At 40.6% G+C, this 23524-nt stretch overlaps 2 protein-coding genes across 3 annotated transcripts in view; both read left to right on the plus strand.

Moving 5' to 3' along the window:
• The first annotated feature begins 929 nt into the window (after positions 1 to 929).
• LOC105938474 (interleukin-17 receptor A) lies at positions 930 to 9300 on the plus strand. The gene is made up of 12 exons (XM_021307476.2): positions 930 to 994; positions 1800 to 1936; positions 2046 to 2067; positions 3395 to 3535; positions 3652 to 3770; positions 5841 to 5958; positions 6295 to 6342; positions 6444 to 6589; positions 7114 to 7188; positions 7282 to 7351; positions 7440 to 7553; positions 7647 to 9300. The coding sequence occupies exons 1-12, from the start codon at positions 943 to 945 to the stop codon at positions 8582 to 8584; spliced, it is 1980 nt and encodes a 659-aa protein (XP_021163151.2). The 5' UTR covers positions 930 to 942; the 3' UTR covers positions 8585 to 9300.
• Positions 9301 to 11225: 1925 nt separating this feature from the next.
• Positions 11226 to 23524, plus strand: part of zgc:136858 (Indigoidine_A and YeiC_kinase_like domain-containing protein) — a 12977-nt gene continuing 678 nt past the window's right edge. Inside the window, exons 1-17 of one of the 2 annotated variants that reach the window (XM_036147573.1) lie at positions 11226 to 11244; positions 15602 to 15742; positions 15811 to 15925; positions 16036 to 16210; positions 16410 to 16521; positions 18180 to 18286; positions 18454 to 18580; positions 19719 to 19839; positions 19977 to 20062; positions 20243 to 20373; positions 20479 to 20538; positions 20622 to 20685; positions 20784 to 20878; positions 20975 to 21103; positions 22847 to 22961; positions 23060 to 23197; positions 23350 to 23524. The exon at positions 23350 to 23524 is cut by the window's right edge and continues 7 nt beyond it. In XM_036147573.1, the coding sequence (XP_036003466.1) occupies positions 15664 to 15742; positions 15811 to 15925; positions 16036 to 16210; positions 16410 to 16521; positions 18180 to 18286; positions 18454 to 18580; positions 19719 to 19839; positions 19977 to 20062; positions 20243 to 20373; positions 20479 to 20538; positions 20622 to 20685; positions 20784 to 20878; positions 20975 to 21103; positions 22847 to 22961; positions 23060 to 23197; positions 23350 to 23524 (1829 nt within the window). In that variant the 5' untranslated portion in view covers positions 11226 to 11244; positions 15602 to 15663. Of the gene's footprint in view, positions 11245 to 14049; positions 14232 to 15601; positions 15743 to 15810; positions 15926 to 16035; positions 16211 to 16409; positions 16522 to 18179; positions 18287 to 18453; positions 18581 to 19718; positions 19840 to 19976; positions 20063 to 20242; positions 20374 to 20478; positions 20539 to 20621; positions 20686 to 20783; positions 20879 to 20974; positions 21104 to 22846; positions 22962 to 23059; positions 23198 to 23349 lie in introns of those variants that run through there. The other variant, XM_021307503.2, reaches the window with a different exon arrangement.

Genomic DNA, 23524 nt, shown 5'->3' on the forward strand with positions numbered 1-23524 from the left:
ACCGGTGCCACGGTGTTGCCAAGCAGAGGATGAACGGAAAGACTGGCTGTTCCCCAGGAAGCCTTCAATGTCGGCGAAAACAACACAATGGTACAGAAAGCAGCTGAACGACACGGACCAAATATCAGAAAATCAATAAAATAGCTAACAAGGTACTTGAAATAGGAGGTCGCACACATTCAGAAACCCTCCACTTAAGAAGCGTAATATTGTTTGGATTAAATTACTACTCTAGTTTCTAACTTACAGTCGTCTCGACGACGCCCCTCTCTTATATAGGGGGAGACGACCCTTACCCTCAGTTCTGTTAGGCTTTCAAAGGACCCGTCTATCTGCCGGTCTGGCGACGTGTAAACTGATACATTTGACCTTAATGGAGACAGAGTAACCCTGAGACAAGGTGATAAGACTTTGCACTGCCACCCGCCACATCTCTATCCTCTCCATGGTGCCATGCAAAGTTGTTCACCCCCATTTAATGTTGTCTCATTTTGTCACGTTGCAACCATAAAAGTCTGTGTTTGTTGTTTTTTTTAGGACGGTATGTATACTCTACAGCACAAACGGGTGCATCGTTGTCAAATCAAAAGAAAAGGAGGCATGATTCTTTTACGTTTTTTTGCATTCAATCCCCCTAATACTATACTAATATCTGATACTTCTTAGAACAACTTCTTGTTTTCCTTCTGGTACACTTGGCCCCTTTCTTTCAGTGATTAAGCCCATCTCTCTCCTAGACATAGGTCCTGGCTGAGCTTTTACTGTGATTAACTCTAAGTGCTCTCTTTCATCCTCTAAACCTGATAAGTGGCTCAGAGCTTATCTGCGTAGCTCTGTTTCTCTTCCAGATGAAGCCGCTAAAGGAGCTACTACTGCCGTTACCCTTTTCACTTTTCTCTGACACAGAGAGCGCTTTTGGATCAGTGTCCCTCGGTCGTCTTGATGCTGCTTCACAGAGGCAGCTGGATTTGTCCTGAGGTTAAATTACTCACAGGTGGGCTCTGTTACTGATCAGTTGACCTCTAGAGCCATTTGGATGCTTCACAATCGTCAGTGTTTCACTTTAAATCCTGATATAACGGATTGAAGTTTTTGGTTGTGCCACAACAATATGTATAGAGCTTTGAGCCACATGAGCATCTTTTGTAGACACTCGATAATAGGCCATGGTGAAGAACAATCAGCGGTCAAGGTTTAGCTGTCAGAGTCTTAAAAAAAAGCTTTAAGTTTTCTTTATTGATCTTCTCAACGTAGTTATTCTGTTTGTCTGTTTTTTTCTCAAAGTCTGTCTGAATGCGAAAAAGAGTTTATGAGACATTTGGTTTTACCTGCCTGCAGTTTATGCTGCTAAATGTGCAGTCCTGTCATTCAGTGTTCAAATAAACTTGGATGGGTTGTTAACCAACTGAGGTCCTCTGACCCACCTTCTTAATTTATACCTCTCAGTTACTGCCCCCTAGTGAGGTAAACATGGCGCTGACACCTCTCAGCCTGCAGCGAAGGGAGCCGCCTTTGATATGCGCAGAAATGACTGACACAAAAGACGGCCACGTTTCTTCATTGTGCTGTTTTTTTGTTTTTTTTCTGTGACAATGGAAGCCATTAACCACAGCTGAGAAACGCCCCCTTCCTGTGTTATGCAGAAGTCAGAACCTGATAAAAACCAGACAAATCACACAGGATGAAGGCAGACAACACTAAACTCTATTCCTGCTTGAAGCTAGTTATTTATCTACATAAACGGTGTTAAAAGCAGTAATATCCACACTGTCTGAAGTGTTTTGATGATTTTTTACAAGTACCGGGAAGCTACAGGATCTACATCATAATGGTCAGTTTGTCACTTTTAATTTGCGGTTTGATGGCTGGACTCACAGCATTATCCGCAGCATCGCCCTCATCTCTTAGGATTTTGGATCTGGTCTGCAACCAAACGGTGAAATTCAAGTGTTTTTCTTTAAATGAACTATTTGTTCCACTTAAGTTGTCCAAAAAAATGACTTGAAGTCATGTATGTTTTTTTTTTTGTTCGTTTGCATTTACAGGGCCTTAACAACTGCAAAATTTGTGAGTATATTTTCTGCCTCATCTGTTGGATAAAGTTTTGGTTCTTTTTTTTTTTTTAATCAACTGCAATGATCAGATAAAGCAGTACGGCGACTGATCATGTCTTGGGAACATGCTGCTTTGTATTTGACAATTATTTGAAAGAACAAAGAAATTAACCTGATCTCAGCAGAAAGACCTGAAAATATAAATATGCTTAAGCTCCCTAAAAGCGTTGCTCTGATTTAATCCCCATGCTCACTTTACAGTCTTTGATTGAAATGTTTTAGTTTTGGTTTTGTTAGAATTAGAGTAGAGTTAGAGTAAAACGGGGTTAAATTGAACACTCAGTTTTTCTAAAAACGTTTTGACACCGTTATGCGGAACCAATTAGAGAACCCAATAATTCAGCTTGACCACAGGCGCTGTGCTTAAAAGGTTTATTGTGAGAGCTGAAATGGTGACGGGCAAAACAGGCAAATAACTGGTCCCTTTTGTTTATAGTGTGTATATATGCCCTCTATACTGTCGCCTGAGGTTGATTTTATAACTGGATCATCATGTAAGTAAGCACATTGTCGGTGTTGTACAATCCAGAGTCAAATTCCTAAAATTTGGACATATAAATAAACCAATTTATTTATTGGTTGGTAAATAAAGCTGATTCTGCTTATGCCGAAACCAAACTCAACTTTGGGGCCCTTAGTCCCAAATGTAGATTTGGCACAAAACCAATGGTGCACATCACTGAAACGTGACCATACCCACAGTGAAAGATGCTGATTGCAGCATAATGTTGTAGGGTTGCTTTGCTTCAGATGGAAGTGCAGTTTTTGTTGAGCAGGATGAAGCTAGGAAATGTCACAGTTAGATTTGGCCCAAAACCTGTGGTTCTCCACTGGAGAGCCGAAGATAAAGGAATGTTTTTATTTTTAATTGTCATAGAGAGTCTAAACACACATAAAAAATCAACAAATGACTTTATGATGGGAATATTCACACGGTTGACCCAGAAACCAGGACTAAAGTCAAAAGAGAACCTATGGGGGTCACTTGAAGAGGCAAAAATTACTAAGTTAACATGTTGGATGCTGACGGATGCCACCAAACAAACCACTATTAAGGATGTTTACACTCTTGCACCAGAGTTGCTGCTTTGCGTCATCTTTATATTATCCCTTTCAAGATGTATTTTTTTTTTTTTGCATAAATGTCATATCATATGTTTATTTTCTTTTTTTTATGCCTCACCTTGGTCTAATTTTTCTACATTAGCAAACCCTGGCATTTTAACAGGGCAGTGTAGCCACTTGATACGACATAGTAATAAAAAAACCTTCATTGTCAGCCAGCTGCTCAGATATGGACAAGGTTCCTCGAGTCAGTGCTAGTACCGGCCCAGAGTGGGATTCGGTGCAAATCAAGACAAGCATGGACCAAGATGGGCTTGTTCCTATTATGAAGGTGGTCTGGAGACTACAAGCTGATGGTAAGTCCTGTTCCAACAAAAAGTTCACCAGGTGGGGTTGGAAATGCACTTTACTGTCACCATGAAGCAAAAATAAGGAGTCGCCTCATGAACTGCACGCTTGGTTGTGTTCACAGGGTCCATTTTCAAAATTCGTGGTTCAGAGATAACGGTTAAAGATGAACATACAAACCAGAGTGTGTGCATGCAGTTTCGTTACTCCGTTGGTGGTGTAGAAACTCCAGACGAAACAAGGGTGAGAAGTTCTTGTCTTGTTACTAATCATAGCTTAGTGTTCCTATTGGTTCTTTAAATTGTTCTTAATCTTCGGGGATGGGGGTGGGACCTGTTTTCACATGTTTATACTCTCTTGTGAATCCATATATCTCACAGAGGAAGATTTGCTTTAATAATCTAAACATTTTGAAATTTTCTGTCATTCTATTATCCATCAGGAAAAAATTGGCCAATTTTTTAATCTCATAAGATCTTTGGTTTTCTGACATGGATGTCATAACAGGAGAGTTTTGAGATAATTTCCGAAACTATTGCATATGTACAGGTACATCTTAAAGTAATAAGATTGCCTAAAAGTCGAATGAAGTTAATGTTATAGCACATTTCAGCAGCAAGGTTGTTCAAAGTGCTTCCTATCATGAAAACATAAAATCATAAACACACTGAAGCGGCGACCGGTTGTGAGATCAGTAACAAACATCGATACACATCAAACTTGTTGGTCAAAGTGAGATGTTTTTGCCAATTTTTTCAGAAAGTGAAAGTTATTTTACAGAGATTCATGACACATAGTAAAATATTTCAAGCTTTTTTCCTTGTAATTTTGATCATAGGTTACATGTAATGGAAACCCAAAATTCTGTATCTCAGAAAATTAGAATATGACAGACCAATTAAAAAAAACGGTGTTTTAAGCACATATGTCCAACTTAAAAAAAATATTTTCATTTTATGCACTCGTTATTTGATTGGGCCTCCACTTGCAAGAATTTTTGCATCAGTGTGCCGTGGCATGGAGGCGATCAGCCTTTGGCACAAAGTAGGTGTAATGGACGCCCAGATTGCTTTGATAGTTGCCTTGTTGGGTCTGGTGTCTCATCCTCCTCTTGGCAACAGCCCGTAGATTTTCTATGGGGTTCGGGTCAGAGGAGTTTGCTGGTCAGTCAGGAACAGGAACACCATGGTCAGCTTTTGGTACCTTTGGCAGTGTGGGCAGGGCCCAAGTCCTGCTGGAAATTAAGAGGAAAGCATGACGAGGAAAGCATGACGTGCTCTAGAATTTCCTGCTTGATGGGTGCCTTGACTGTGGACTTCAGAAAACACCGTGGGCCAACACCAGTAGATGACATGGCTCCCCAAAAACCATCACTGACTGTGAAAACTTTACACAGGACTTCAAGCAATGTGGATTCTGTGCCTCCCCACTCTTCTTTCAGGCTCTAGGACCTGGATTTCCAAATGAAATGCACAATTTACTTCAATATGAAAACAAGCCTTCTGACCACTGAGTAACTGTCCAGTTACTTTCCTCCTAGCCCATATGTAGGATCAGTCTTATGCGCTGTAGCGCCTGATGCACCAATTCCAGCCTGAGTCCACTCCTTGTGCAGCTACCCCAAATTCTTGACAATCCTCTCCAGGCAGCGGGTTCTCCCTGTTGCTGGTGCACCTTTTCCTACCTCTGTCGTGTTTTTATAGGACCAAAGTGCAGACTAGAGCTAGGAAGCCACATGAGATAGGACATTGTTTAATAAAAGAAAAATGTAACATTTATAGGCAGTAAACTGGCACAGTGCAGGGAATAAACATGTAGTGACACAACGAAGGGTAATACAACAGAGGAGCCGACAACTAAGGGAGGTGACAGTTTAAATAGAGCAGAGAGGAAAGCAGAAAGGCAGGTGAAGGCAATCCACTATCGCTCAGGTGTTGCACCTGTACGTAGGGATAACTTGGAAATCTGTCGCTCGGGCCGCCACATTCGCATTTGGTGACAACGCACCTTTACGGAAAATGTATTTCCTCTACTTCTGTTTGTAAAGAAGTCGTGGCAGGACAGTTTATGTTTATTATTGTTTTTTGGGGAAAAAAAATGCTATCTATATTTTTAAACCACAAAATGACAATAAATCTGTTCTTAATTTTTACTGGTGCAACAAATCAGTCAGTTTGCCTTGTAAAGTGCCTTAAAGGGACATTTGATGTAAAATGGCAATATATCAATAAATTAGAATAAACTGGATTCAATTTTAAGAATTAATTTTACTCGTCTAACTATTATTGTTTCTCTGTTATTTTTTTCTGCTAGTGGACCTTTTCCTTGGACGTTGTGGTAGAGCCTAAGCATGCATACAGCATGGAAGTGTTTCATTTGCCCGAACCTCAGATGGGACATTATAGAATCTCATACCGAACATCTGTACCTGGTAAGACACCTTTTGGTACTCAATGTGATCTTCACAGTAACTAACACTAACAGTTATTGAGAATCAGTAGCCGCGTGCCTGTGCTTTTATTTTAAATGAGAGAATTTTAGAACAATGAAAAATATTCACTTTTTTAGTATTACTTAAATTTCTAAAATCGAGTGATCATACAAAAGTTTGGCTCTCTTTATGTTCGCTGATCATTACTTTTTCACCCAACAACTGTTATTAATTTTTCCCTTTAAAATAGTTTCATGAAACATGATCGTTCAGAATAGCAGTGATAAATAGAAAATATTCTAATCAGTTTTTTGTTATATTTCCTGTACCGGCCAGGATGTGAAGACCAGAGAATCAAAAAGGCCCAACTGTGCCAGGAGAACGGTGAATGTTTCCTTTTATCTCCTCTCAAGTTTAAATGTAGTACTTGGGCAGACCAGGGACTAAAATGCATGCTGTTTGTCCTTTTTTTTTAAATAATTTAGGCAGTCTATGGGATCCCAAGATAACAGCTGAGCTCTTTGAGGGGAAAGATTTGATTCTTGTGAGGTTTAACTCCACGGAGTATTCAGAGAAATACAGAGTTTTCACCCAGTGTGGTAGTCTGAATCCTTCGCAATGGGTCTTTAAGGTAATAACTCTACGGGTGCATTAATAAAGATACATCATCGTCTAAAAGTTTGTGTTTCTGTAATTCACTGAAATTTTTTTTTTTTTTTTTATCGAGTAAGCTCATTAATGACTGTAGTGTGATGATTTGGTGAGCCGTGTCATCTGGCATTGGCCCACAGTGTTTTATCAGTTTGCACACAGCAACAGGATTTATATGAACCCACAGATTTCAACAGACTTTTTTCAGATCGTGTCTGTCACTGTGTTCAATACTTATTCCCTTTGTCATTTTAGCTGTTTCCCCGTGATTTTATTTGTGGATAAAATTGCTTGAAATGCTTTGTGTATTTGTCAAATTTGCACCAAATAGTCATATTGCGTGGTGTACTTTTCCAATCGTATTACTGAAATAAATCAACTTTTACCTGCTAATTTCAACTACCTCTAGGAAGTTGTCTGTGAATGTGAAATATTAGGGCAATAACTCTTGAACGCCTTGTTTACAAGTGCGGATTTATTACTTTCTGTTTGTTAAACCGACAGGGAAACCGAACGCTTCTGAACGTGACGTTGGAGTGTGATTTGTCTCAGCTGCCACAATCTGAAATCCTAATAATGGTGAGACAAATTCACAACACCAAGTCTTAACGAAGTAATGTTCCCTGTTGTGAGAACGTCTCAAGAGCTTGTCTCGCTCTTCCTGTTCAACAGATCCAGCCATTTTTCCTTCGCTGCAGAAATAACTGTGAGACTGCCAAGATGTCGCTTTCCTGCTGCCAAAGTGAGTTGCGTATTTGCCTACAAGTTCTCCTATGCAGAATTTGTCAGTGTTTTTGCTTATTGTTTACGTTTAATATTTTTGTTCTTAGATATTTCAACACCAATTTTAATTACATGGAGCATGTCTGTTAACATCTGCGTGGGACTGCTGCTGATACTTGGTGGTTTTCTTGCTTTTGCACTGCAGAAAGCAACTCGCAGAGGTTAGCTTTCTCTTAAATGCACAGAAAAAAAAAACTTTTAAAAGAAAGCAGTAACACAGAGATAAATAAAAGGTGGCTTTGTTTGCATCTCAGGACCACCGATCACGCCTACCTCTGCTGACAAGGAGCAACCGGAAGTTTTTCAAGTTCAAAAGAGAAAGCGCGTCCTCATCATTTACTCCCTTGACCATCTGCTCTACAAGAACATCGTCCTTAAGTTTTCTGCCTTCTTAGCAGCAAAGTGTGGCACCGACGTGGTCCTGGACCTGCTGGATTCAACCAGACTGGGAGTACTGGGGAGCATCCAGTGGCTGGAGTGGCACAAGGAGCAAATCGAGAGCTCTTCAGACAAGATTTTAATCCTTTGCTCCCGAGGAGTACGGGCTAAATGGAGAGCCATGTGTGGAGGCAAACAGGTTTTTCTGAGGGAGGATGCCCTCTCTCCGATGGGCGACACGCTCACCCCGTCCCTCACTCTCCTCGTGCCTTCTTTCATCCGGTCCGCGTCGTTTGAAAAGTACATCGTGGCTTACTTTGATGACGTTTGTTCCGACGAGGACATTCCCTTGCCCTTCAAGATTACAGTGCGCTACAAGCTGATGAAACAGTTTGAGGAAGTCTTCTTCAGAATCCTGAACACAGAGAAGCGCGAGCCGGGCCGAGTAAAGCAAATCGATGGACTCTCGGAGGATAAGTACCACGAGTGCCCCTCGGGACGGGCCCTGAGGGACGCCATAGAGGCTTTCCGTGAGTATCAGCTGGAGCATCCACACTGGTTCCAGGAGGAGCTGCTGGAACGTTCAGAGCTGGAGGAGGAGGCGGCTACTGAGGAATATGACGAGCAACAGAAAATGACAATTGCAGACCACTTAACGTATTGTGTGCTTAATTCAGTCCAAATGATCAGTGACAAGGAGATCCGAGGTGTTGTCACGGTAAATAAAACCAACTTTCAACCGGTTGAAACACGTCAAATGTACTCAACCGTGGAGTTCTACCCTTGCACTGTAGAGAGCAATCAGCTGCTTTAACAAGATTACCTTAAATTTTTTCCTCTCCATCATATAAATCTGTTGTTTTCACTGTCACATGATGCTTACAGTTAAGGCTAAACTTATTTCTACCGTTGGCAGATTTGGGTTTAAAGTCATCTTTTGATTTTACCAGCATGCTTCTTTTGACAGGGATTATTATCAATGTTTTCAAAGTTTCCAAGCCAGAACCCCAACTTGAATCTGACGGAGAATCTGTGAAGGGAGCTACATGTTAGGGTGATGGTGACCTGGAGGTCTTCACTAAAGATATGTTTTTAAAATAGCAGCGCAGGCTTCCAGTCTGTCTAACAAAGAAACGGTTTATTTTGTTTGTACGGTTACATAGAGGTTGTCTTATGTTAAACTATGATTGTGGTTTGAGTTTAGTTTCTTCATTTTACCTCTTTTACGGGCTCCATGTTACTTGTTTGAGTTTACTATTTTGTGGACATAAAGCTCATAATGAATGGGATAAACTGATATCGTGTTATATCTTGCAAGGAAAAAAAAACTAAGGATAAGATTCCAAACTCTGTCATTTGGCAAAGCACAGGGGTGGACTGCCACTTTCTGAAGGATCAGTACATATCAGCCCAGTTATGCATCCTGTTTTGTTATGTACCAGATTACAACGTGAGATGGAAGGAAATAGAAGAAAACCAAGATTAGGAGACAAAAGATTAGTTAAAAGACTGACAGAAACTTGTCAACGTGTCGTATGCTGGTGAAGATTCTCAGTCATCCGGGTCATGGTCATTCCAAAAAAAAGTAAAAAACAAAGCAACTGGACTTGTTTTCCGTAGTTGAATATGTTTCGCTTCCAAGTCCAGTTGCTTTGTTTTTTATATTTTTTGGAATTGTCAACATGTCTTTAAAAATGATATGATAGAAGAAGAAAAGATCCTAAAATGGTGTTGTGTTAGGATCTGGACTTTGCCCCAAATAAGATGGATGTCAACTATAGGAGATGGGTTAACGTCGGTCTCTCCTCATATTGTACCTTTTTTAACTTGGCAAAAACACCAAAGAGTTTTCAGGTGTTGAAAAGACTGCACCGTCTTAATATTAGTGATTTCTTTAGATTTCTTCAAGTACGCCATCGCTTAAAAAAGCTCTATGTTAAAAAGCCAAAAAACATTTGAAAACAGTCAATTAAAAATATTCATTACTGCTTAAGACTCCAGGCAGAAGGTAATCTGTAGACTCTGTAAAAGGACAGGATTTTAAAACAATAAACAACACAATAAACATCACTACTGTACATAAAGCAAAAAGTGGGACGAGGAAACTCGTACCACCAGCCACCATTCAGGTGTCCCAGGAAGCAAATTTTTACTACTCATTTTCAAAAATAAAAACTTTCTGCCAGAAGATCTTTACAGAACTAGACTACGGACATTATGTATAACTGGGGTTAACTTCTTTTTGGGTCAACTACTGTAAGTGTTAAAGCTTAAATATTCATCTGGAATACTGACTTCAGCTGCAAGAAAAGTAACTACAGTGAAATGGCTCAAACCTGACATCCAAAGTATAGATGAATAGAAAGATATCTATAATATATTTGTGATGGAAATAAATACTTTTTCAAGGAGATTGCAGCAATCCCTATTTGAAGACGTCTGTAGTTCACTGTGACGCCCTTCTTTATTTAGATATCTCCTTTTTTGTAGAAGTATTCCACTATTTGCTTTTTTGTATTGAAAACTCACGATATTCATGTGTTATGTTAAAAAAAATGGAATGAAGAGGATGAGGAAAAACTAAAAAATTAAATAAATGGTCATCTGCTGTATAGAATTCCTGCATTATTGTATTGGTTGTTTTCCAGAGGACTGTTAACATAATGTGTTTACAGCTTATTCTTATTACAGTGAAACAAAAGAAGTTATTCTAGTTCTAGCATTAGAAAAGTTGGATAACATTACTTTTAGATCAGAAATCCCCAAGGATTTACTAAGGTTTATTTCTTAATATTAGAAACAATTAGGTAATGTGATTTTATGTTTTCTGTATGTTTGTTAATGTGTGAATAGAAACCATTAAGTTTTGCATGTTAGTGATGACGGTTGTTTCAGTGAAACAACCATCACGGTCTAGTCACGGTCTTACTTAGCTTATTCCTTTGATCATGTAATGTTTTTCTTTTCCTGTGTAATATTTCCCTCTGTAATGTTTTTTTCTGTTCATGTAGAGCACTTTGAATTGTCTTTTTACTGAAAAGAGCTATATAAATAAACTTGCCCTGCCTATGAGCAGTCAAATCAATGAAGAGTAATAATAATCATGAAAAACATCAATGGCGAAATGCAAACCGCTGCTCAGCAATTACAAGAATTTAAATGCTGTAACGGCAAATTAAGAATTTTCCACTTATCATAGCAACGGGTACACATCATTTTGACTTGCTTATATTATTATTTTTTATAAATGTAACAAAACTAACTAAAACTCAAATATGTTTGCTAGAGTATTGCTCTTTTTTTTGTATCTCTCTTTGCATTGTTTCTCCTTATCTTATCACAGTGTGATTGCGGACTTTTGCAAGTCGGACAGTAGAGATCTGTGGTTGACCTTTGTGAGCTGTGCAAACAGTGTTGGGGTCAAAGTTTAGCTCCCTGAACAAAGCTTGTAGCATTTGTGTTGGACAAGAGAAGGTAAGCCTCCAACTTTCCTTAAAATGTATTTACCAAAATGGTAACTAAATGGATACTACTCTGAGGGATACCTGGTACGGTCTTCTTAAACAATATATCATATGCTTTGTGAAGATCCTTCAAAATCTTTTTTTTTCTTTTTTCCACCGCTTGATTTGTTTGTATTGGACTGTTTTCAAAAGATGTATTATCTTTTCTTTTTGGGGAGGCCTCAAGCCAAAAAATCCATTGAAACAATGATTTGTATTTCAAACATTGCCTGGCCAATTTTCTACCACTTCTGACCAAAGTCAGGGGGACTAGAACTGCATTACTGCATCAACTTGCAGGTTTTCTGTTGCTGCTGTTGTTGGCGAGCGCTGTAGCGCAGGGTAAAATGACAGAGGTCTTGTTAGGACATTTTTTGTGCCCTTCTGTGAGAGCGGCCCCAGAAAAGGGGGAGCGGGTGATGGGAGATTGTGCCAGCTAGTTGGGATAAAGAAAATCTTCTCTATGCCTGAATGGGATCTGAACCCTGTAGTGGGAAAACTGCACTGAAAGCGTGGGAAATGACTTGGAAGCAAACATGGGCATGTACGCCTGGACACCCTAAAGTAAAATTGTTCCAGTTTTCCGACAAATCTTTTCAAACTCGCCTTGATTATTTAATCTTGTCAGGTTGTTCGTCCGTCCGTTGTCTTCTGCTTATCCGGGGTCGGGTCACGGGGGTAGCAGCTTCAGTAGGGAGGCCCAGACGTCCCTCTCCCCAGCCACTTGGACCAGCTCCTACAGGGGAATCCCAAGGCGTTCCCAGGCCAGCAGAGAGACATAGTCCCTCCAGCGTGTCCTGGGTCTTCCCCTGGGTCTCCTCCCGGTGGGACGTGCCCGGAACACCTCACCAGGGAGGCGTCCAGGAGGCATCCTGACCAGATGCCCGAGCCACCTCAACTGGCTCCTCTGGACGTGGAGGAGCAGCGGCTCTACTCTGAGTCCTCCCCGGATGACTGAGCTCCTCACCCTATCTCTAAGGGAGAGCCCAGACACACTACGGAGAAAACTCATTTCAGCCGCTTGTATCCGGGATCTCGTTCTTTCGGTCACGACCCAAAGCTCGTGACCATAGATGAGGGTAGGAACGTAGATCGACCGGTAAATCGAGAGCTTCGCCTTCTGGCTCAGCTCTTTCTTCACAGCAGACGCTGCACCAATCCGCCTGTCGATCTCCCGCTCCATCTTCCCCTCATTCTTGAACAAGACCCCAAGATACTTGAACTCCTCCACTAGGGGCAGGACATCCTCCCCAACCCGGAGAAGGCACTCTACCCTTTTCCGGTTCAAGACCATGGTCTCGGATTTGGAGGCACTGATTTTCATGTCAGGTTGTGTTGTTAGTTAAGAAGTATTTTCCAGCTGTACTTTTGTATCTGATTCTCTGGGGGGAGGGACGTCATGTTTTAGGTTGGACTGCTGTGTTTGATCCAAGCCATTCCCGTATTTCAAAATATGAGCTTCAGCTGCCAAAATCCTGATTTACTCAAATGGATCGTTAAGGTGACACCGCTTCACTCAAAGTCTGCATGTTGGTAGGGTTCATTCAGGGGCGTGCGAGGGGGGGGGGGGGGGGGGGGGGGGGGCAGCGGGCTTTTGCACCTGCCCCTTTGCCCCTTAATGCCCAAAGTGCCCTTTTGTCAGTTTTTTTTTTTTTTATGTGTGAGTGTTTGTTTGTTTGTGTGTGTGTGCATGTCCAAAGTCCAAAAGCAATAATAATTTAGATCTACCATGCCACAGACAGTAACCGTGGCCGGTTACATGATCCACATAACGTGTCCTCACTTTTCCTCTAGCAGCTCCGCTGGCTGCCTCGCGGCTACTGCCGCTCTGCCCGGTCTGTCCTGCCCCTTTAAATCTGTCCTGTTTAACTCCACTGTCATTGGTTATACTGCTTTAAGTCCCGCCTCCCCTCTTTCTGATTGACTGTTTTCTACATAGACATAAAGTAGACGCGGGTTCTGCCTATGCTGCGATGCGTCAGAGCGTCCGCCATCTTAAATGTGGCAAATCTGCAGTCACTTAAACAGTATCAGAGGGACTTTAATCTCTGAATATACTTTGTATTCGTAGTATTTTTTTGTAATGTTACAAGTTTATTTTCGTGTCCCTTCAGCTTCATTCTCCTGAATTTATTCTCCTAAAGAATAAAAATATTTAAAATAATCTAACCTGGCCTACTCCAGGAGTGAAATAATTCTGCAAACTGTGATTATTCTGGAAATGTTCCCCCTTAATTCTCATAATGATGTTTTTATCATAACATTATCACTTTTGTGTTTGTTTGTTTGTTTGTTTATTTTTACTTTATTGACCTAGGACTTTTTTTCTCATATTATTAATTTTACCTCTTTAATACTCCCCCAAAAAGTCTGTTCCTAAAGGTTCACATGTGACACGGTTTTATGAAATAACGAAGACCACAATGTTTAGATCAATTAACAAATTGATCCGTATATTCATAACACATACAAAAAATTATATATATATATATATATATATATATATATATATATATATATATATATATATATATATATATATATATATGCGTGTGTGTGTGTGTGTGTGTGTGTGTGTGTGTGTGTGTGTGTGTGTGTGTGTGTGTGTGTGTGTGTGTGTGTGTATTTATTGCAGCACAGGAATGAGGCATCTTCTCTGATCCACGTTCACAATAACAGAACTCAACTTCTTTCTGCCACGTACAATATGGCGGTGACGTTGACGTGCGAACCTGCGCCCTATGACGCGTCTACGTATATATGTCTGTGGTTTTCTAGTGCGTGCGTGTGCGTTTTTGCTTGGACCGGAGATTTCAGTTTCGATTTATACCGCTAGACTACGAAACTCCCAGTTAAGAAACTAAATAGCAAACTCCGACAAGTAATAAGTGAAAGCCGCTGAGTGCAGTTCTTTAAAGAAGCAGGAGAGACTGTTTTGATTTGTGGAACTTGAGAAATGTAAGTAACCAAAGTTAGCATCTAATTCTGAAGTATAACAGATTTATCAACAGAAACCTAATCTGTTTTATAAAACTAAATATTCTGTGCCAGGCAGAAGTTCTAAATACTGCTGGAAAGATGGAAAAACAAAGACTGTAGGATATTAAGTAGTATATACCAATAGTATATTAATATGTTCTCATTTGAATGATGAAATGGACAACCACTCATGAAACAATTCAGTTTTGGTGTCACCAATCTTACTCAAAGTACAGTATTGGGTCCTCCAAGCTCCTTATGTATAAAGGTTTACTGCACATTTAAACATCGACAACTCACTATTGTTAGGGAAATAATTAGTTGGCTGAGAGGATGTAGGTAAGGAGAAGCTGTTATCTACTCTTCAGACGTATGATGTAAGAAATGTGTTTGGAATGCTAAGATAAATTACATGAAACGGGCTACAGAGAGTAACTCCAGCCCAGTTGTACTTTTGTTGAAGTTTGAATTTAATATTTGAAATGCTGTCAGTGTCAGTGACACTTCTATTTCCAGTGCAAAGTAAATACAAGAAACTTATTTGCAGTCCCTTGAATGTACAATTTTGCTGTGTTGTATGATGCAGACAGAGTATCTTAGATAAAAAAAAATAAGGGTGGGCTTTATCTCTGCACATTTCTATATCTTCTAAAGAAAATAGAGGATATATCTAGACAACAGACATATTTTCAATATATTTGGTTTAATTGGCACGTATTTACCATCTGTCTCTGTTGCTGGTAAGTTCAAATGCAAACTTTTTCAAAGTGGGAAAAAGGTCCCAATTCAACGTTCATCAGATCGGGCGCTGCTTTATAATTTATAATAATAATTGAACTTTATTGATCTCACAATGGAGAAATGCACTTCTGTGCATCTTTACCCAGTGGGCTGCCACTGTGCGGCGCCTGGGAGCCATCGGGGGTTAAGGGTCTTGCTCAGGGACCCAGAGAGGTAGTCTGTGGGAGTTGAACTCAGAACCTCTGGGACCCAAGCTCAATGCTCTAACCACTAATCCACCAGATTAACAAAAAGCATCTAGTGTGTGTCGTGCTTATAAAATTTGTATAAATGTAGCAAGAAATACTGCTTTTCTCTTTAGACAGAAGAAACGCGCCCTGACGCTCAAGTCAAGCATAAAGAAATAGGAGCATGCATACGACCAGTGATGTCAGACTAATGAAGTGTCCCTAGGGTTAAAGTTCAAATCAAAGTTCAAATCAAACCTACGCCCTTGATTCCATGTTACATTCTTAATGGGTTGGTACATTTCAACCGGTTGTATAGCAAGGTATGTTTCTGTATCGTGTTTTAAATCCGTGCCCCATGTCCCCTCTTTTAACTTTCAGCACGTGCCCCTCAGACCGTCTCTGCACGTCCCTGATAGGGTTTACCCCAAAATCAGAGCAGAATGAGGATCCTGAAGACAGCCTTCCAGCTCATCCTCCGAGGAGAAGCTAGGACTTATCACAACACCGTGAGCAGCAAAGGTGAATACACATTGAACCTTCGACGCTACGGCTATTGGGCTTCACGTTAATCACTGTCGTTCTTTCAGACTTCCTCTTCAAAGTTCATCCGTCCGTGTCTCAGGCTGTGGCTCAAAACAAGCCCGTCGTCGCACTCGAAAGCACGATCATCACACACGGCATGCCCTACCCGCACAACCTGAGGTGCACTTCGTGACATCAAGATGAAAAGAAATCTGTATTTCAGACGTTGTGGGGTTTTCAAAAGGAGTTTCAGAAATAAATGATAAGCTTGTCTTGTTGTCTCTGCTCAGCACCGCGAAGGAGGTTGAGGCCATCGTGCGAGGGGAAGGAGCCACTCCTGCCACCGTCGGCGTCATTGAAGGGGAAATCCGTGTCGGGTTGTCGTCAGAGGAGCTTGACCACCTCGCTCGTTCCAAGAGCCCCCTGAAGGTGTCGCGACGGGATCTGCCTTATGTCGTCAGCAAAGTGAGCATGCTACTGTTCAATCCCAAACCTTAAAGTCTCTTAAACTCTTTTTTCCGTTTGGTTACAAGCACAAACCTCTGATATGAGAACTTTTTGCAAGGCATCGTGTGTAAAAGCTTCAGCGAACATATCGACCCTTTTAATCTAATGTTATATCTAACAGTTTGATTTCCGTCTAATATCTGTCATCATTTATCAGGGTCTCTCCGGGGGAACAACGGTCTCAGCCACAATGATAGCGGCACACAGAGCTGGCATCCCTGTTTTCGTCACAGGAGGCATCGGAGGAGTTCACAGAGATGGACAGAACAGTGAGCTGACTTTTTGTGCTGCAAAATAATAATTGGCTACACTCAGTCGCCGAAAAGCAAATTCTTTAACAAGGAGCACATTTGGGGAGAAATGTTTTCTGATAGATCCATCATTTGGTATTAATTGAAATAGATTCCAGGGTAAGAAAACATCCAAAGGTCAGTAATTGATTGGTTCAATAAAACGAAAAACTAAAGGCACATTGTTAGACTGAGAGAGCTATTTGGGGGGCGGTAATAAAACCTATGGAGGCAATAAGTTATATAAGGATATAAGAATATGTTTTGAGTTGAAAAGAAAAAAACAGTGTCTAGCCAAAACTTTGAACTGAAATATAAGAATATTTATTTATTTTAATTTATTGTTTCTATTTTTATTTGTTTTTTTTTATTCTGTACAATGCTTTGATCAATCTGTGGTTGTTGTTAAATTGCTTTAGAAATTAAATTTGATTGATTAAAAGAAAAAAAGTCGCCACCTGAATTCAAGTAAGCAAACGGGTACGATAATTACTGCATTAATGATTGCATTACTGCATCTCTCAGCTGGCAACAAGTTATTTAACCCCAGCAGACGCAATGAGTAGCTTCCAAAAAAAGTAAAAAACAAGGCAACTGGACTTGTTTTCCGTAGTAGAAGACGTTTCACTTCCTCTCCAGGAAGCTTTCTCAATTCAAAAAATGAGTAGCTTCTCATTTCTTAAACAACCATGTTGAAAGATACAAGCTGTGGTCACGGAGAAGATTTTAGTCTCTTTAGGAAAGGACCAGATTATTGGCACGTATCAAGCCATCAAAACATCTAAAGGGGTTTGCTGTAATTACTAAAATTGGGGATGACAGCTGTCCAGTGCATTTTCTATTAGAACTGGAAAAAACCATCGTCTTCCAGCGGGGGACCATCGACGTTGAGGAAGAAATGTGGTCTGAAGCAAATCCTGAATGATTAGTTATCGCCGATCACTTTAATTGTTTGTTGAAAACAAATTGAAGAACGTCAGCAGTAGAAGTCAGGGGAACGTCTGACAGTGAAAGTAAGAGCATTTCCACGCTCACAATGCGAGGAGAACTTAAGAGATTGGGACTAAACAGCTGTGTAGCCGTAAGAAAACCACTAATCAGTGAGGCTAACCTGGAAAACAAGGCTCCGGCTTGCTAGGGAGCACGAATATTAGATACTGGAGGACTGACAGAAGGTCATGTGTTCTGATTAGTCCAGTTTTACCCTGTTTCAGGTTGATGGGCGCATCAGGGTAGAAGAAAGGCAGGTGAAGGGATGAACCCATCATGCCTCATGTCGACTGTACAAACCTGTGGGGGCAGTGCTATGATCTGGGGTTGCAGCATTTGGTCCCACCTTAACCCTATTGAGAATCTTTGGGATGTGCTGGAGAAGGTTAGACTCTCCCATCATCAATAAAAGATCTTGGTATGACATGAATGCATCGCTGGATGGAAATCAATCTTATGATATTGCAATGCGAATGCTTGTTGTAATCAAAGCTAAAGATGGTTCAATGAAATATTAATGTGACCTTTTGGGGGTTTTTGGTAGCGACTTTCTTTTTTTTTTGTCTAGGTAATGTAGTTCAAATGTAGTGTTTGAAAAATCTAATTGTGAACATTTATTACCACTGACTAAATGACCCTTCCTCCAGGTCTGGACATCAGCGCAGATCTAACAGAGCTCGGCAGAACTCCCATCGCTGTTGTCTCTGCCGGAGTCAAGTCTATCCTGGACATTGGCCGTACCCTGGAGTTCCTTGTGAGAAAAATGTGCAATATTCTGCATACAATGTACAGGGTGTCCTCATCTGATTGTAAAATACAATCAGATGTGTTTTATTTATTCATAATAATGATTTTTAATGTGTGTCTGGTGCTCAAATGAGTCATCAGCCTTCATTTCTGTCCTTATCTGTCTGTACGCAGGAGACACAGGGCGTGTGTGTTGCCACTTATGGAGCATCTGACAACTTCCCAGCATTCTTCACTCCAGACAGTGGATTTACCTCCGCGTGCAATGTCCACGACCCTAGAGAGGCTGCAGAACTCATTGGTAAGCCAGCATCTCAATGTAGACACAGATTGGCTAATTTTTTGGGCCTTAACATTCAAGTTTAGTTAAATGTTTAGGATTTATGCTCCTCACTTTTTATTTTAGAGTTCCAGTAAGAACTTTACTTTCACTTGCATGTCATGGTAATTTGGGACTCTTAGTGATCTATTGTTATAAGCGACTTTGGCTTTCTTTTTTTTTTCTAAAGTCCTTTGTAAATTCTATGAGGTGCGAGTTACGGTTTTTAGGGCTAGTTTCTAAAATAAAGTCGCTTATTTGGGCTCTAAAACAAGTGACGATAAACGCAAGTTAAAAAGAGACCCGCTTGCACTGCCGCGCGGCTGGAATATCCCTCCGCCTCTCCGCGTTCACACACTCCTGCCCATAGTCAAAATATACTAGACGCATCATTACATGCTGGAGCGCATACTGTGTCGCCGCCATATTGGCTGGGTCTTTTCTACACTAGGCTGACATATGACCCAATGGGAGTAAATGCAGAGGGAGCAAGTATTTTATGCAGTTTACGGTCGCAATAACCTGCAATAGCTGCTGAAGGTAGATCGCGCACTGTAGATCACCATTTTTTGAGCAGGGATTTGTTCTGAAGATTAGTTTTTACACGCTGATAAACAATAATTTAATGCTTGTTAATTTGTTGTCTCCGTATTTAACGAACTAAGGCTGAATCACATTGCCAAATGAAGTACCCTGGAGTTTCAGCTCATGCAAGAAGCTGTGCAAAACGGTTCTCTTTCAAGGGTATTAAGCTCCAGCCCCAGTTGCAAGATGAGCGTAAGACACGAATGACCTGGGCGTTTTAAACCCTATGACGAAATCATTTTTGTTGGCGTGTACAGGAAGCTTGAGATTAGATGTGTGTGTGAGAGAGAGTGAAAAACAGAACAATAAAACTAGCGTCTTTATTAAAAATGTATGCATCTATACATTAACACGTCCTACCATGTCTATCTTTGCTTAAGAGCCAGAGAAAAAGTATTTTGGCATGAGAACACGTATTTATTTACACATTGTGTAAACACTGCATGTAAACTGTATACTTAACTCTGTTTGGTCAGCTTGCAATACAGATATAATGACATTGTTAAGAAGCATGTCGTTTTTTTTTCCCCCTCAGCAAACGCTATGTCTCTGGGTCTTCAAAGTGGCGTCCTGATAGCCGTCCCAATCCCAGAAGAATACGCAGCCGCAGGCCGTCAGATACAGGAAGCCATAAAAACTGCAGTGACAGCAGTCAGGTACAAAAGGTCACACTGTTATGGTTGCGTTCAGCTCACATGCACCACTGTTGAGTTTTATGATACCGATCTCTGGGCTTCCGATCAACATGTGTAAGTCTGCTAACCACTTTGAGTTGTTTCTCTGGTTTCCTCAGTTCTGAAGGTATCACGGGCAAAGACGTAACACCTTTTATTCTGCAAAAGGTCAACGAGTTGACTCAAGGAAAGTCACTCCAGTCCAGTATCCTTAGAAAACAACTCAATCTCTTAGAAGTTCCATCACTGTCTGAAATACTTTAGTGGGACAGGTAAGACGGCTTCAAGAATATGACCATAGCAATGTCAAAGGATATTAGCCTGTAACGTCCTCTGTCACACAGTTGGTTATTACCGTACTGTCCTTAACGTGTCATGTTTAAAGACATCGCTCTCATTCATAACAACGCTAAAGTTGGCAGTCAGATAGCTTGTGCACTGTCAAAGCGGATGAGTGAACAAAGATCAAAAAGCCAACCTCATCATCCTGGAAACCCCCCAAAACACTCAGATGTTGTGAGTATGAAAGCATGTTTATTGTTGGTTTGTTTGGTTATATCAAGAATTGGTAAAAAAAAATAAAAAATAAAGAATGACGCAAAAATTCATATTGTTTAACAGGTTGTTATAGGAGGAACAAATGTAGATTTTATTGCCAAAGCGAAGACCAAAAAACTTCAAGTAAGTATCACAATACGCACTTATCTCAAATACCGCTGAACACGGGATAAGAAAAAGTTCTGAGAATCTGTTTTGCTTGTCAGTCCGGACAGACAAATCCAGGAAGCGTGTTTCAGTCGTTTGGCGGTGTGGGGCGGAACATCGCTGGTTGTGATTTTTATTTTTTTTTTATTATCTGATCATGTGCGAGAATGTTTTCATCAATACGTCTGTCTCACACATTGTCTTCTGTGTTTTCTTCCAAGACTCTTTGAGTAGGTTAGATAAGAAGCCTCTGTTCATCTCTGCCACTGGAGCTGATGCAAACAGCGAGGCGGTCTTTAACCACTGCAAACATATGGTAAGGCAACACAACAGCCGGTTATTAGTAAGAGCAATTAAACTCCTCTCACTTGAGAATGGATTAAAAAAATCACATGTCTTATATTATGTTTAGAACACAAGCGGTGTGGCCAGGCTGGAAAAGCACAACACGGCAACATACTGTGCCGTTATGAATGAAAATGGAGAACTGAGTGTTGGCTTGGGAGACATGGACATTCATGAGCAAATTACAGAACACTATGTAAGTTTTGCCCGCAGGTTGTTCCACTGAAAAGGTTAGGATTTTTTTTTTAAAACAATACTCTGGTCCCCGAAACAGCATCTGTAGATTTTAATATAAGGGCCAGCATCTGCGGGTCCCCGCACTGGACTGGCAAGCAATATTTTAAGTAGTGGAATAAACTGAAAGGATCAGCTTCAATGTATTGTAATAAAACTTGTACCAAAAGGTCATTGCTTTTTGTCTCTTAGGAATTTTTTATTGATCAGATTTAAAAAATAAAATTGATAGTTTACTTTGTGTTACATACTGCACACTCCACCTTGACAAAGACCAGTGAAAAGGCTTAAATCAAACTTTAATTTCAGTGCATTTTATTCATTGGGGGTTTGGAATACCACAAAATTATTGCTTTAAACAAAACCGCTGTTGCCACACTTTTTGGCGCCTCCAACACCCTCTTTTATCTAATTGAAGCCTTTTTGTTTATACTTTTTTCAAATTGATCAGAGCATCAAGGAACTTCTAATTAGTAAACCCTGACTTCCTGAAGCATGAATACGACAAAAGACAGAGATTAATCACTGACCACTGGGGCGGTGCAACCCCCATATCTCTCTTACCATCATGTACGGTGAGCAGGATGGGACATGTGGTAAAAAAAAAGAAGGTTTTCTGTTTGAGAACTGCGGCATAGATTGGGTTCATCAAGTCTCCATAGAAACCCTTTTAAATTTGGGAGTGATGCCAGAAAAATAAGATTCTTCTGTCCTCCCACCTTAAACGCAAACATGTGGAGTTTGTTTAACTAATGGGACTCGTTTTTGTGTCAAGGAGAAGCTGCAAGAACTCCCAACCCAAAGCTTCTAAGAACAGATAGACATAATTTTCTCTTAGAACTCTGGGAGGGACAACAAATATTGACACATATCATCATGAATTCTATGAAATATCAAGATATTTGAAACAAAAATCTGGTGATCTCAGCCAGTGAGCTAAAAATGGGTCTTCACCGGATCTTAAAGCATGAGGATCGTAACCAAAACATGCAGGGAAAGCGATTCAGAAATGGTTCAACAGACAAAATCAGCCTTCTCCCACACCCATGTCCGTCCTAAAGCTCTAAATCCTTTAGTGAACCGAGAGGTGACCTGAAGAGAAGAGTGTATCAAAGGGAACCCAGGGTTCTAGATCACCCGGAGAGATTTGAAACCATGGCTAAAGGTCCCTCTCTCTTTCTGCGCCAACCTTGTGAAATGTTGCATTAGGCTAAAAGGTTCTGTCATTTGTGCAAAGGGAGGTAACAGCAACAGTCCCTGTAGTTGTGGCACCAGTGGGAGTCATTGGAAAATAGTTAGAACTATTAAATACATTTGCATAAATTAAGGTTTAGGTTTTTGTACATTATATCATAAAAACGCTGCAAAAATATATATATTTTTTTATCCTTTTTAAATGTTTTTTATGTGGGTGCTGCTAGTGTGGCAGGTGCTGTAGATAGTGAAGTGAAACTTTTTAAAATCATTTCCAGAAACGATTTAAAAAAAACTTAAATGGGCCATTGTTTTTATTCTGTAATTTGAATGACTTGCCTGTATTTGATATAATTAAATGCAGATCCACTATCTGTTGTTCTTTTGTCTTTATGAAGAACCTTTTTGTTTTGACTTCCCGAAATAGCGCAACATTGTATTGTAATTTAATTCAATTATTTATTTTATTCCTACCACTCCAACTATCTATCCTTAAATGTTTTTTTGACAGGTTTCGCAGTTTGAAAGGCAGATTTCGTCCGCCACACTTGTGTGTATTGATGGCAACATCCCCGTCCCCACCATCAACTATGTATGCTCTCTTGCTGGGAAGTACAACTCAAACAGTAAGCGTAGAAAGATGGTGTCCCAAAGTACTAAACGGTATGATCTTGCACGTAAGCTTTTGTTGTTATTAAAACAATGCTCCGTGTGTTTGTCACAGTTTGGTATGAACCGACAGATGTTGATAAGGCTTGTAAACCTTTCCTCTCGGACGCCTGGAAGTCTTTGTCCTACTTGTCCCCAAACCTGAAAGAGTTGTGCATGATTAATAAAACTCTGGGTCTCACTGCGCCCGAAGGTAATCTTTGATCTCTTATCAACACTGAAAGTTGTAGACGTTTGCCCTCGTCTTTGCGCTTGCTGATTTTGCAAAAAGAAAATCTCCCTCCCGCTGCTGTCACCGCCACATTCTTGTGAATGCACATTATCTGATGGTAGCCGTGGTTGTAGTTGATGTCGTGCTAGAGCTGCCAAGCACTCTGGATGGGATCCTCCTGCTTGCTGTGGCTCTCTCACGCCCTCTTCTGGAGAATCTTCACTGCCTGGTAGTAACTCTTGGGCCTGATGGTGTGCTGCTGTGTGGCGAGCACGACGCCGGCTCAGTGGACCTGCGGCCAAGGACACA

Source organism: Fundulus heteroclitus, chromosome 2, assembly GCF_011125445.2.
Source record: "Fundulus heteroclitus isolate FHET01 chromosome 2, MU-UCD_Fhet_4.1, whole genome shotgun sequence".
Classification (NCBI taxonomy): Eukaryota; Metazoa; Chordata; class Actinopteri; order Cyprinodontiformes; family Fundulidae; genus Fundulus; species Fundulus heteroclitus.

Bases quoted from the DNA above. Each gene is read 5' to 3' on its own strand.
- LOC105938474 (XM_021307476.2), top strand. From the start codon at position 943: ATGCTGCTTCACAGAGGCAGCTGGATTTGTCCTGAGGTTAAATTACTC. The intron at 6,590-7,113 runs GTAATAACTCTA...TTAAACCGACAG, and splicing joins CTTCGCAATGGGTCTTTAAG to GGAAACCGAACGCTTCTGAA. The intron at 7,352-7,439 runs GTGAGTTGCGTA...TTTTGTTCTTAG, and splicing joins GTCGCTTTCCTGCTGCCAAA to ATATTTCAACACCAATTTTA.